Below are 15205 nucleotides of genomic sequence, written 5' to 3'. Positions count from 1 at the left end.
CAGCGGTTTAGACATGGCTGTGTGTTGGGTTATATTGAGGGGACAGCAAATTTACACTGTTATAAAAGCTGTACACTCAATACTTTACATTGTAGCAAAGTGTCATTTCTTCAGTATTGTCACATGAAAAGATAGAATAAAATATTTACAAAAATGTGAGGGGTGTACTCACTTCTGTGAGATACTGTAAATATGCAGTTCAATTTTAGGCACCAGTTCACAAAAAGGATATCAGAGAACTGGAGAAAGTGCTGAGAAGGGCAACCAAAATGAGGCACGGAAGAAATCAACTGTGAGGAAACGGCTGAATTTCTTCTCTCTTGAAAAGAGATTAAGGAGGTATATGACCAACATGTATAAATACGTAAGTGTTCCATATAGTAACTGCAGAGCTCAATCTCCGTACCATGAAGTCTGATATTGAGCTCTGCAGTCACTTTTGCAGAAGTTGTTTTATTATTCCGGGTAACAATCTTGTGCAGTGTCCTTTTTTGTCTCCTTCGGTCAGTTGACCATTGCGACTGCGCTTTTGCTAATCAGGCGACGTTTTCCTGGAAACTGTATATGTCGTCATAAACTTTGATACTCTACCTCGTGACACCACAGATTAATTGGCTACAGAGGCACCAGCTAAGCGGGCACCAACAGTTTGCCATCTCTGAAGCTCAGTAAGCTCTGACATGGCTCTGTATTACTAGTAGCGCACTCATTGAGTGACGAAATTGAGGCTTCCCACCTGTTAGCTAGGTGTCTCACCACACAGGGAAAGCAAAAGAATGTTGCATCACTTCCGCTTTCAGTGCAAAACATGTTGTCACTTTCACACCTGCAAATAATGTAGTGTTTCTAATTTTTTTTTTTTTGTCTGACTACTGTATGTAACCTATGGCTGTTGGATACTTCCAGGAAGATTTATTGTCATATCTGGAAATCTTACTTCACCTTTTGTGAGCACAGTCTATTTAAAATTATTGTAAACTTTCAAATTTTTTTCAACATTAAACATGTTATTCTTACCTCCTGTGTGCAATGTCTTTGCACAGAGCAGCCCCGATATTTCTCTTCTGTGGTCCCCCTCTGGTGCTTCTGGCTCTGCCTGTTCGGTGCGTGCCCCAATAGGAAGCCGCTTTTTATGGGGGCACTCGCTTGGGCGCGATTTCTCTATAGATACTGGCAGCATTACAGGATTTGATTGACAGCAGCAGTAGTCAATGGCTCCCACTGCTATCCGTCCACCCTGTGAGGAGGAAGACAGCGGAGAGACGCTGCCATCCGGCCCAGCGCTGGATTTTCAGACTTATACAACCTTTTCTAAAGGCCTTTGACTTCCTATTCTATTATAAAAACCTTTTATTCAAGGTGTTTCTTGTATCAGGCCCCCTTTGCAGTACCCAGTGCTTCCCTGGAACCTTAACATGTTTTCTCTGTGTTGCAGAAAGCACCCTTTGAACCCATTAAGTGTATTCCCTTAGAGATTTTTGCCAGCAAAGTAGCCTTTCCGGTGGCCAGCACGTCTGTAAGAGGTCTATGGTAGCAACAGTAGAGGCTTTTAAACTGGGTTTACAGAAGTTTTGCATGCTATGGCCCAGAATGTACCCCGCTCTGCCATAGTAAATTCTCTGTTTAATATGTGTTCCCATTTAGGCATTGAGTTGTTTCGAGGGTGGGGATGTATGATGGATAATTTTAGGATTTTTGTAGATATTTGAAATTAGCTCTCTACATCACGGGTGTCAAACTGGCGGCCCTCCAGCTGTTGCCAAACTACAAGTCCCATGAGGCATTGCAAGATTGACAGAAGCATGACTCCCAAATGCAGAGGCATGATGGGACTTGTAGTTTCACAACAGCTGGAGAACCGCCAGTTTGACACCCCTGCTCTACATGTTGCAAAGGGTTTTAAAAGGTGTGGGGACAGAAATAGGCGCGATGGAATGTGCACAGTGTTTTATTTGGACATAATTCAAAGGGATCTGGGTGTTTAATTGATATCGTTCCTGAAGAGTATAGACTGGTAAAAGTTTTAGTCCTCATGTCTGTGACATCGCTTATGTGAAAGAGAGGTTTCAGTTTCCATGGCAATACCATGTGATGAGTGTGACTATCTGGTATAACTGGTGTATAGAGAGAGGAAATCATAGGGAAAGTAGTAGTCGTCAAATGGAATTTGATTTTGCATATGTTCCAGATCCTTTTTGTGAATTTCATTGTGCAAAGGAGGTCTAGGTTCTTTAGGTTGATAGCTGGGCCCTGAAGTAAAGTGCTGCTGTGCCCTGTGGTAATTATTAATTTTTCAGGCTCAGAACATTTCTTGTTGGAGTATAAAAATGACCAGAGAATCACTTATCTTAGGGAAGATGAGTAGTACTAGTAGTTTATGCAGTTAGGGAATGCTAGTCCCCTACAAGTTTTAGGTGCTGTGAGAATTGCTTTAGTGTTGCTGCCTTCTGCATTCTTCCCAGGTGACAAAGTAGATCTTGTTGGAAATTTTGAGTTTTGACTTAGGAGCTCTGACATTTGTGACATAGGAAAGTAGCTTAGATGGTATAATCATTTTGATGTTATGTAGTACCTAGTAGTGTAAAAGTTGTCTTATTTCCTGCAAGTGGGGATAGTTGGCATCGTACAGTTTTGGAGTTGGGCGTCAAGTTGATGCCTAAATAGTGAATTGTCTTGGGTGTTCCAAGAGTAGCGATATGAAGAGGAGAGAGGCCTAAGGTTTGTGATTTTTAAATTCATAGGTAGAACTTCTGATTTAAAGTCGCTGATGTTGTACCCCAGAAGAGCTGTAAATTCTATAATGGGGTATGTAGGTTTGCAAGAGTAATCAACTGTTGGGTAAGTGTGAGGATTATATTATCTGCGATAAGGGAAGGCTTAAATGATCTGCGTGGAGATATTCCAATCTGAGAAGCTGCAAATTGTAGTTGCAAAGGTTCTATGTATGATACAAATAAGAGAGAAATAAGGTGGATGTGGCCGAGGGTAGGTTCACATAGAGTTGTGTTCAAAATAATAGCAGTGTGTTTGAAAAAAGTGAATAAAGCTCAAAATCCTTCTAATAGCTTTTATTTCCATACACACAAATGCATTGGGAACACTACACATTCTATTCCAAATCAAAACCTGATGATAAATATATCAAATTTGTGTTGTTCCTCTAAAAAAAATTTAAGAAAAGTGAATATTAGACTGTTCAAAAAAATAGCGGTGTTTGTATTCTTCTTTACATTATTCTTACTATTCTTGCTATTTACTATTCTTCTTGGTTTTGCCTCAGAAACTGCATTTTTGATGTCACCCCACAAGTTTTCTATTGGATTAAGATCCGGGTATTGGGCTGGCCACTCCATAACATCAATCTTGTTGGTCTGGAACCAAGATGTTGCACGTTTTACTGATGTGTTTGGGGTCGTTGTCTTGTTGGAACACCCATTTCAAGGGCATTTCCTCTTCAGCATAAGGCAGCATGACCTCTTCAAGTATTCTGATGTATTCAAACTGATCCATGATCCCTGGTATGCGATAAATATGCCCAACACCGTAGTATGAGAAACATCCCCATATCATGATGCTTGCACAACCATGCTTCACTGTCTTCACAGTGTCCTGTGGCTTGAATTCAGTGTTTGGGGGTCGTCTGACAAACTGTCTCCGGCCACTAGACCCAAAAAGAACAATCTTACTTTCATCAGTCCACAAAATGTTGCGCCATTTCTCTTTTGGCCAGTCAATGTGCTCTTTGGCAAATTGTAACCTCTTCAGCACGTCTTTTTTTCAACAGTGGGACTTTGCGGGGGCTTCTTGCAGATAGCTTGGCTTCACATAGGCGTCTTCTAATTGTAACAGTACTCACAGGGAACTTTACATCTTCTTTGATCTTCCTGGAGCTGATTGTTGGCTGAGTCCTTGCCATTTTGGCTATTCTTTCCATTCGAATGGTAGTTTTTCGCTTTCTTCCACGTCTTTCAGGTTTTGGTTGCCATTTTAAAGCATTTGCGATCATTTTAGCTGAGCAGCCTATCATTTTCTGCACTTCTTTATATGTTTTCCCCTCTCCAATCAACTTTTTAATCAAGGTACGCTGTTCTTCTAAACAATGTCTGGAATGACCCATTTTCCTCAGAATTTCAGAGAGAAATGCACTGTAACCAGCATGTACAACATTTGCTGCCTTCCTTCCTTAAATAAGGGCAATAATTGCCACCTGTTTTTCAAAGAATGAATGACCTCACTAATAGAACTCCACACTACTATTATTTTGAACATGCCCCTTTCAATGAGTGATTCAATTACACAGAATCAGCAGCATGCATGTCATGACTGTTGGGTCTGTTGGATTTCTATTACTCTACTACACCTGCTAGTAAATTATTTGCCATGTAGAAATATCATTTCTACCAAAAACAGTGATTGATCAGGTTAGTGATGTCTGACTGCTATTATTTTGAACACAACTGTAAGAGGAGAATACAGTGTATAAGGCTTGAATAGCTGTTAAGTTAGTACTTGACACCTATATGTTCTAGGGTCACAGAGACAAGGCCATCTAAAGCAGTTAAACACTCTTTCAGCTTCTTAGCTGAGGACAACACCGCCTTTTCCTCCTTGTTTTGGATAATGTGCATTAGTTTGATGGCTCTGCAAGTGTTGTCTCCTAACTGACAAAAGGATAGGATTTCCACTTGATCTTTGTGGATTAGGGCTAGAAGAATCTGGACGAGCCTGTTGACAAGGAAGTTGGCACAGTTGAAGGTATCTTTTCCCTTTTTTTAATTTTTGGATAGCCATAAGATATGAATGTTTCATAGATGGAGAGATTCCTTGTAAGAAGCTGTTAAAAATGCTGCACATATGTGGGGTGGGGTTTAGATATGTTGAAATGTTTTGTAGTAGTATGTAAAACCATCCGGGCCTGAAGAATTGCTGCCAAGGAGGGCTTTAATGGTGTCTTGAATGTCTTCAGAGAGTTCAGGGACGTGCTGTCTTTGGGATATCTGGGGCTGGGGCTGGACACTTTTCAAGCCAATGTATTCCTTCCCTTGGAGAAATGTCAAAATCCCAGGTCAGGGTTCCTCATTCTAGAAGCCACCTTACCTTTTTTGTCTGTATGAGGCCCTATGCTTTTTTTTTTCTCAAACTTTTCTTGTCTGCTTTGCTGGTTTGAAATGGAAGGCATTCGGTTATCTTAATTGTTCAAGATTGTCCTGGGAGGATATGGTACGACCTGGAAAGACTTCTTGCAGACAAAATGCTGGGTGTTTTTTGCACTCCTATACCTTTTAAGAGGGGTGGGCTCCCTTTATGTGCACCTGCCCTTGGTCTATCCTTTAAATGCATGTGCCTCTACTATGGGGACTCTCAAATTTGTAGAGTTAGGACCACAGAATATCAGGGTGCCGTGATGTGGCTTTATGTATTTGCAAATGTGTGCTAACTAAACCCCTGTTTTTAATGCATACTGTTAGACAGGTTAATTTGGTTGTTGGCAAGCTGGCTGGCGAGTTGATTTTTGAACCCTTTTTTTATTTTTATTTTTCCTTTATTTCTGACATAATGTGGGCATTGCCAGACCAACAAATCTGTTGTTAGGACAGATTTAACACCTTGCTTATTGGCCGCTGGCTTTAACGACATGGTTGTTGAAGACCAGGTTCTAATGGATAGGGATATATATATGTTGGATTACTACAATATTCAGGGCTGGAATCTCTACTTCCAGCATGGTTTACCGTAGTATGTGGTATGAGTCAAAGAACTTTCACCCTGGTTTTCTTTGTAGCTTATATCCTTGTTGACCAACATTTTAGCTCTTAGTATCGTCAAAGGCCAGTTGCAGAAACCCTTGTGCAGTTCAATCCCCTTTGGTTTTAATAGGATTTAAATTTTGGTTCTTTTATTGCTTTAGAAACTGCTGCTTTAAACCTGTTGGAGACATTCAGCTCCCTGTCCTGACCCACAGGGTGTTTTTGTGGGCCATCACCTTGGTTAGGCAAGTGACTAGGCTAGCGGCTTTATGCTGCAAAGGACCCTTCTTGGGCCTGCACAAGTACAAGATGTTATTGAGGACCCAGGTCAAGATGATCTCTATTTTCCACCTTAATCAGGGTGTTCTTCTGTATCTCTGTCTGGCTCTTGTTCACCAAAAGGAAATGCACAAATCTATCAGTCACGGTTTCTTTCACGAAAACTGATTCCCATTTTGTCATCCTTCACTGGCGCAGGAAACGCACCGTTTCTTCTTAATCAACAATCTCTAGTTGGCTAAGACAGACCCGTTGTTCAGGCTTTCTGGTCTTAAGGGTCAGGTTCACCCTTTTCCAGTTAAGACTTGCTCCACGTGGGCTGTGAGCATCTCTTAGACTTTTCAGCATCAGGCCTGTTTCAAGGGTGCTACTTAGTCTTCTGTTCACCCATTCTCTAAGATGTATTAGGTGGACATTTTCATCCTTTTATCATGCCAGCTTCGGGACTAAGGTTATTCAGGTGAATTTTGAGCTGAAGGTAATTTTTCTTTTGTTCATGTTGGGGTTGTTAGAGGTTGTTTGCTTTGTTTTATACCCTTCCGTTGGACTGCTTTTGCATGTTCCAAAGGTTTAAGACTTTGTGTCCCTTGATGGAATCCAAGAAAAGGATTTTATTGTGAGCACACAAATCCATGGAGCCTTCTTAAAGCAATTGTATACCAAAGTACAACTATAGAAAGAAAGGCCGTCGTTTTGGTAGCAGGCACCATCAGGTATATGCCCTTAATTCAGTGGCTCCCCAAAGCAGGACCCCCATACAAACTTGGTATATCCAGGTATGGTATGTGACAAGCTTTCTGCCAGTCTGTAATATTTAAAGCAGGGGAATTTTTCATGGTGCTTTGGTGGTGGGAAAATGTAGAGAACAGCAGGCAGCATTGGCCATGAATACACATCTACTCCACATTAACCCTGACTATGGTAGTTCCCAGCAACCCAAGGTCAGATATCTAACAGAATGTCATTCTTGATCATATATCTTTATAAGGAAAGCTGTGCTTTAATAAGTAGTCAGCAATGGTAACTTCCATATTTCTTTGTTAGTTGCCTGTCTTCCGTGCTGATATTATGGCTTTAATGCTTTTGTCCTAAAAACAAGCATGAAAATCAGTAGACCAGATTTTGGTCTTACTTTACTTTATGCATCCTTGTTGCGCCAACAACTTAGATTTGAGATGATAAAGATATGACATGACAGGCTCAGTCTAACAGCCAGGCAACCTGTTTCATTTAAACCAGAACATCATGAAAAGCTAATAGGCACAACTGAATCCAGCTCTGTAATCAGTCATTTTTAAATATCAGGGTTTTTTTTTTTTAACCATTTCTCTTCACTCCTGTCCTATTGTCAAATCGGGAAGTGAGAGGAAATCCCTCCAAAGTTAAAGAACCCCTGGTTGTCACCAAGTTTACCAGAACTAGTGTCCCCATTGGAAGATATCCTCTCTATTCCTGTTCTGTTGACAACTAAAAATTTGGAATCTTCTTTCAGCTATACAGTGAGTGATGATGGTAAACAGGACAAATAGAGAGGATGATTCTCCCTATTGGGGGCACAGAAAGCAATAGAAACCCAACGTAAGAAATGTTTTGCCTTTAGCTATACTTTGTGAAAGTGAAACTTCAGCAGAAAAAAAAATCATGCCCCACACCCTGCTAGACAGAACTGTGTTATGTGGAATGCTGTGCAAAATTCAGGAATAGGTGAACAAATACAAATGTTTTCAGGCTATGCTGCTTCTTTATATATTTTTAATGTGTATTTAGTTGTTTGTCTAGAATTCAGCATAAATATCGAGGCAGATGGCCCTTACAGCCCTAGCATGTTTTGATTTCAAATTTAATATTTCAAATTTCTCTTTTTTTTATAGAGTCTCCATGAAAATAAGACTGTGGAAGACATCCTGCAGAAACAGTTCAATTCTTCAAAGGATCTGCGATCGCTGCACATGCTATTGGTAAGTTGGTATACAAGTTGTAATCAAAATAGAATTATGGCCTATCATTACAAAAAAAACAAAAGATAGATAGATAAAGATGTGTGTGTATGAGAGAGAGAAGAAAAAAAAACACATTAGGATGCCCTGGTTGCTGGCACTGGTCCTGACTGTTCACCGTTTCACCTATTCATTGTGATAGATTGATGTTCTATATTCTATATCGCCCATAAATAGGTGAAACGGGCACGGTGAATAGTAACTGCTGTAATAAAACTAATGCCACATCAGTATTAGGATGCAGTGCCCTTAACTGTTTCACTGTGTATGTGTACTCTTTTTTTAGTACCAGCACCACATCCGCAGGGAAAGTAGCGGGTAGAGAAGGGAAGGGGGGGTAAGCTGACTATTTTATATAGAAAGTAGTAGCATATTATTAAATGTGTGTAGTTGAACTTCTGGATTAGTAAGCAAGCAATACTTCATTCAAAAGGTATTTCCATGTATAACATTACTGTATAAATTATTTGATATACATAGCTTTACCACAGATCCTCTCTAAGATTTTTGTGTGTGTGTTTTTTTTTTCTTTGTTTCTGTAAATTTTAAAAGTGTTTAACTTCTGCTTTTTTTTTTTTTTATTCAGCTGCTGGCTGTATGTAGAGTATGCGTGTCTCACCCTCATCTGAATGCAGTGGACTTTGTAGAGGCCAACAGACTTCGCAGTGTGGACTCAAAAGCCAATATTCTGCATGGTGAGGAGGATCTGTATAGACTAGGCATTCTCAGCCAGGGTACCATGGAACCCTAGGACTCCTCCAGAGGTTACTAGGGGTTTCCTTGAGCTGTGGCTAAATGACCTCCCATTTGATGGTGCCTATAAATTTCCAGGGCCAACGCTACCTGGCAGAATCAGCGGCATGATACCAATGATCTTTTTAACTATCTTTAAGGGTGACATTCTGATGACCTATCTAAGGGTGCATTCTTCCCACTGACCTCCATTGGATTGTTTTTAGCAATGGTTTCCAGAGACCTGAAAATTATTTCAAAGGTTTCCCAAGGTAAAATTTTGAGAAAGGCTGGCATAGACTATTGCTGCTTGGGTAAGAGCAATATTTCCTGACTCTTGCAGCACTGCAAAAATGAGCTTATACTGCTCTCTGATGGATTGTGTTGGGAACATGTAGAGACATTGCAGCTTTATATTTAGTGAGGAATAAGTATGAATGCATCCAATATGATTTCCACTTGCAGTACCTGCAATACAGTTAAACACATACTGTAGGTACACTTTATTACCAAAGTTTGTGGACACCTGGCCATCACACGTATATGAGGTTTTGCCAATTGCTTTCCAAAACATTAGAATTATCTGTAAAGATGAAATGTCTTTGTATGCTGTAGCATTAGCAGTACCCAGTCAACTGAATTCATTAGTTCGGAGGGTTCCACATACATTTGGCCATATAGTAGGCCTGATAGTCAGGTGTCCACTAATGTTTGGTCATATGGTGTATGTGTGACATGTCATGTGACCTTTCATTCTTGCTTCTCTGAACTGCTACACCTTTGCACACTTGATGTATTGGACATTTTCATATGTAAGCCAATTTACAGCATTTAAAAGCATCATCCCACTTAGCCCTTCCTTTCATACTGTGGTGTCATGGTGGGTGGCAAGGGCTATCATAGTGCGACTGCCCTGGTTTGACACAACAGAAATGACTTTTTATGTATGGGCAGAGTTATGGTATTATGAAGCCATGTTCTACCATGATGGAGACAATACAGCTTCTCCCTCACAGCTCTACATATAGGATATGTGAATCTGGAACTATTGAACATTTGATAGTTCTGTTCTACGAAGAGTAGAGAAAATGCACAGTGTGTGGTGACCCACGGCAACAAATTAGTTTCTGGGTTGTTGAACCACTTAAGAAGTGCACTCGGCTGTCTTATGATACAGCACTTGACATGTTGTTCTTTGCTTTTTCAGTTAGTGTTCTATGCACTATAGCATCTCATATTGGTGATACGTGTGATGCTCTACCATAATGCCCCCCCCTGATTAAACCCTCCCTTATATAAAATGAACCCCTTGTTTTGGATGTTCACATCTCTGAGCAAAAACAGACCAATGCTAATTTATAAAACATAAATCAAGTTATGTTCAGCTTCCTATATTAAATACAGTAATTTCTAAGTTTCACGTTCACGTTGCCTCTGTGCAAATCAACCTCTTTCTGGTCCTTTCCCAATGAGATCTGTGCTCCAGCACACAGAATGGTCATTTAATGGTCATTCCCTAGTGGGATTCCACCTCTAACACACACCTATCTTTCTTATGTATCTCTTCTCTAGCACACACTCTCCAGTTTTAATGTTCGCCACTCCCCCCTCTGTCCCCTTCCTCTGCAGCACTCATCTCCAACCCTATTCTCCCCCCACCAACACCGATCACCTGTGGCTCCCATGCAATTGATGGTAGGAGGGTTGAAGGATGGGAGCCACAGCCTAAAAATAGTCAAATACAAGTCTGAGCGATTCCAGTGTCAGTCAATACAAGTGAAGGGATGGACACTGCTCGACCGACCCCATGAGTACAATGTTGAGGAATGGCCCCAGCCACTGTACTGGGCCCTCTGATGCTTTTCACCCCGCCCACCGGGGGGGCTTGGTCACAGAGCTCTGGACTCCTGGGGTCGATTGAGCAGTGTCAGTAATATCTAGCCTGTCATGTGAATCTGTGAGTTTGAAAACAAATCCAGAATAGTATATGTGTGAATCAGGACGACTAAATTCACACCTGGACATTTTGGGATTGTGGCAGAATCGCTGTGATCGCAAAATGCAGGTTCAGGAGCCATCATTTTTAATGGCACTTAAAACGTGGTGCCGTGATTGTCGCACAGCAGATCACATCGCGTGAAGCTTCTCACTCAAAGGTTGCCTTGCCCCAGGCACTGACAACTACGCAACACAAAAAAAAAAACAAAAAAATCTGGCTCCTAACTTTTTTTTAACTGGCTTCTAGATTCAAAGCAAATTTATCAAGCCCTGCCCTAAACACTTATCTGGCTAAATGTAGGTGCTCCCTTCACTCCCTCCTTTCACAGGAGACACTGAAAGCAAAGCCATACACTCCTGCAGCTGTTAGTCAAACTCCTGTGAAGAGGAAGTGGGATCATGGCTTACTTGAGGGTTAGGGACTGATGTGAATGTACAATATATATGTAAAGCGCTGCGTAAATTGATGGCGCTATAGAAGTACCTGAAATAAATAATAAATACTGGAGGGGGAGTGTATGTGCATACAGAGCAATGTACTGTATAAGTAGTATCCTTTAGTATCACTTTAAAGGAAGCATCTGTAAAAAAAACAAAAGTTTAAAATCAGTAAACATAATATACCTTCCTTTCTATATACTAATGCTGGAAGCACAAGGATTCAAAATACTTCATGCTAATTGAGAGCGTTTAGCACCAGAGACTTCTGTTTTTATTGTGATTTTAGCAGCAGGTTTTAATTGAGGTCTCCTCGCTATCTGGTGAACTGCGTACTGGAAAATGTATTAAACAAAGCTGCTTGTGAATGGTTGACTGCTGGTTTATTCCTTTTATTATGGTGTTTTTCTCTGGTCTGTCTTGTCTGCAGGGCTGTCTGTTTTGGAGATGTGTTTAGTAATCGCTATGAAGCACTTACAAGATACCTACCAAGGGGAGCCTTTCAATTTCCAGATGGTCCACAATGGTGAGATCTGTTTTTCTGTGGTAGATGCAACCATGGGGTTTACAGTTAAAGTGGTATTAAATTTGATGATCAAAAAAAAAAAAAAACTTTTCCCCTGCAAGGCAATGTCATAATGTGTTAGCATGCATCAACCCAGCTGCTTTCACCTCCTGTCTTTTGTCCACATCTTGTGGCTTCACAGCCTGGGTCCCACTGCGCATGCTGAACGGTCCTGCAGTCTTCTGGGACCTGTGACATGTCAAAATCAGGTACAGCCTCCCCAAACGTGCCATTTCATAAATGTGAGCTGGGGAGGAGGACCTGAAGCGGAATTTCCTATTTTGGGTGAAGCTCTGCTTTAAACTACAGTCTGGGAAGTGGCATCCAGCAACAAACTAAAAGTGAAGACTCTTCAGCTGTAAATCTGTTGGGTTTTTTTTTTTTTTTTTGTCCTTTATCACTTAAATATTGATATTATCAGCTCAATATGATCGCCTGGCAACTAGTATGTCATAAGGATAGGACAACCATTGTAGTTTATTTAGTCTCTCAGTACAGTACAAAAAGTGGTTGTGTCCCATGTGACATGTTTTGTATTGGAATGTTCATTTGTATTCATTTCTGTTGCTGCAGAATTCCAGAAGTTTGTTCAGAGGAAGGCACATTCCGTGTATAACTTTGAGAAGGCTGTAGTGCTGAAGGTAGGATGTTTCCAGCATTCTTTGTATTTGTGATAAGATTGGGCTACTGAGGATGGTGGGCTGCCTTGTAGTTCATGCAGATGAGTCCTGAGCTGTATGGACACATCGCCATCTAGTGGAAACATTATAGACTGCATAGCTTTAGTTTTTTTGTGATGCATAGTTAAAAAATGATGTGAGTAACCTTTTTCTTAACCACTTCAAGTCCGGACACTTTCACCCCCTTCCTGTCCAGGGCAATTTTCAGCTTTCAGCGCTATCACACTTTGAATGACAATTGCGCGGTCATGCAATACTGTACTCATATGAATTTTTTATAATTTTTTTGAGACAGATAAAGCTTTATTTTGGTGGTATTTATTCACCACTGGGATTTTTATTTTTTTTTACTATGTAAATGAAAAAGTCCAAACATTTTGAAAAAGTGTTTTTTTAATAAAAATTTTGCAAATAAATATTTCATCATAAATCTTGGCCAAAATTTATTCCGTTATTTTTTTAGTAAAAAAAAAAAAAATCCAAATTAGTTTATAACCAAAAATCATAATTTTTAAACATTTTTTTTACATTTTTATTTTATTTTTTTATATTTTTTTTTTATTTTTTTTTTTACATACTGTCACCCTAGCAGTACAGTGTCACCATGGTGACACTACTACTTGTAGGGGGTGATGAAGATTTTTTTTTTTTTTTTTTTACACTGATTGCTTTTACACCCATATAGGATGTAAAAGCAATCATTTCTCTTTCTCTCTGTCTGCATTCTTGCAGTCATTGAGAAATACTGAGTGAGCTGTGATTGGTAACAGCTTGTCACATGGTACAAGGCTGTTGTGAATAGCCTTGTACCATGTGACCTCTGTGATCATTCACAGATTTCACACGTAGTAAGCAATGATGTCACAAGTGACATCTTGCTTACTACTTTGCATGTGATCACTGATTGGCCAATCAGTGATCACATGATCGGGACCTCGTACAGAGGTCCCGTCCGATGATCAGTGTTTCACTGTGTCCGGAGGACACAGCGGGCACTGGATCGCGGTGCTGCGCGCTCCCAGGGAGTGCGCACAGCTAGAAAAGGCGGGTGCCGTTTATGAATGGCAACCCGCCCCTGGACTGCCACCGACCTGCCGTTTATAAACAGCAGGTGGACGGCAAGTGGTTAAAGTTGTTTTGGATGTGAATCTCACATCTCTCTTGCTGTTGTTTATTTTCATTATTAAATATGTTTAAACAGTATGTACTCAGACACAGCTTTTAAACCCTGAAACACTGTATTAACTCTAAGACGATCACACATGCATGTATAGAAAAGAAAACTTGTAAAAAACCACTATAAAGTGCACACCCCAGCATCTATCTTAACTGATATGGGGATGCACTGTTCTCGGCATCATTGTACTGAGTACAGGGCGCCTTAGTGATCCTCCCCACCAGGAGACACATCCATGGTGCCCTGCACTCACAGAAAGTGGGTTGAATGAAACTCAAGAGAACTGGCACTGAATCTGCGGTAGGTAGCACCAGAGAGAAAGGGCAGGAGTATTGTAATGGGAGTTACATCTTTCATTTTTAGAATTGCTATGCTATTTATTTAAAAACAAAAGGAAACTTGTGCTTTCACAATTTGACCTCCGGAAGGTTTTGCCCCCTTCAGGACCAGGGCATTTTTTGCGATTTTAGCACTGTACTATCTTAACTGGCAATTGCTTAGTCATGCAACACTGAGCACAAATGAACTTTTATATGATTTTTTTCACACAAATAGAGCTTTCTTTTAGTGGTATTTAATCACCACTGGGTTTTTTATTTTTTGCTTTATAAACAAATACTTAAAAAATAAAAAAAAAAGTTAGTTTGTTTTAAAATTTTGCAAATGAATAATCATTCTTCATAAATATAGGCCAAAATGTATTTTACTACATTTCTTTGGTTAAAAATTAACTCAAATCAGTGTATATTATTTAGTCTGTGTGAAAATTATAGTGTCTGTAAACTATGGTATTTGTATTTGAAACTGGATTAGTCCAGATGTACAGACTGCCTATTTCATTTTTTGGGGCCTTTAAATGCCAGGACAGAACACATACCCCCCCAAATTACCCCTTTTTGGAAAGTAGACCAAGGTATTTAGTAAGAGCAACGGTGAGTTGTTTTTTTTTTTTTTTTTTGAAGTTGTGATTTTATTTTTTTACTATTTTTTTTTTTTTTATTACATACTGTCAACAGTGCAGTACAGCATCATCATATAACTGGTGTGGTGGTTATCAGGAACACTGACTGGTTACAGTATGTTAAATTTTTTTTTTTAAAGAAAACCTTTTTTTTTTTTTTTTTTTTTTTACCACTGTCCTAGTTTTTAACAGTGATGTTCAATGTTATAAGCAATAGTTAACTGTCATGAATGGCTTTCTATTCATGACATCTTGCTTTCTGTTGATATGTTGTGATTGGCTACAGTTTATCACATGGTACAGGGAGTCTGGTACCATGTGATGGCTGTGAATCAATCGCAGGGTTACAACACTAAGCAAGCAGTCATGAATGAAAACCATTCATGCCTGTTTGTTTACATGACCAATCATAGTGATCGCTTGATACCATGGCCGTTCCAAGCACCGTGATTGGCTGTGTCCATTGGACACAGAGGTCATGAGATTGTGAAATGAAAAAGCGGGCTGTGTAGGTAAGATACATAGAGCCTTTCTGTGGATCAGTGATGGTTAACATTATTGCTGTGTTCTAATTTAAAGTGTTTTTGCATTGTTTTCTGTACCTGTCAGTCACTAGACTGATCTCTCTGCA

General features: G+C 39.9%; 1 protein-coding gene across 3 annotated transcripts in view; it reads left to right on the top strand.

Moving 5' to 3' along the window:
* Window positions 1–15205, top strand: part of ORC4 (origin recognition complex subunit 4) — a 71336-nt gene that overhangs the window by 53120 nt on the left and 3011 nt on the right. For all 3 annotated transcript variants that reach the window (XM_089679040.1, XM_089679039.1, XM_089679041.1), the window contains exons 10-13: window positions 7898–7984; window positions 8610–8718; window positions 11622–11717; window positions 12330–12397. In XM_089679040.1, the coding sequence (XP_089535166.1) occupies window positions 7898–7984; window positions 8610–8718; window positions 11622–11717; window positions 12330–12397 (360 nt within the window). The remainder of the gene's footprint in view (window positions 1–7897; window positions 7985–8609; window positions 8719–11621; window positions 11718–12329; window positions 12398–15205) is intronic.

Source organism: Staurois parvus, unplaced genomic scaffold (genome assembly GCF_062004578.1).
Source record: "Staurois parvus isolate SC_StPar_1 unplaced genomic scaffold, SC_StPar_1.0 ptg000216l, whole genome shotgun sequence".
In the NCBI taxonomy this organism is placed as follows: Eukaryota; Metazoa; Chordata; class Amphibia; order Anura; family Ranidae; genus Staurois; species Staurois parvus.
Note: the sequence above shows the minus strand (reverse complement) of the source record. Positions and strands in the feature narration are given on the sequence as shown.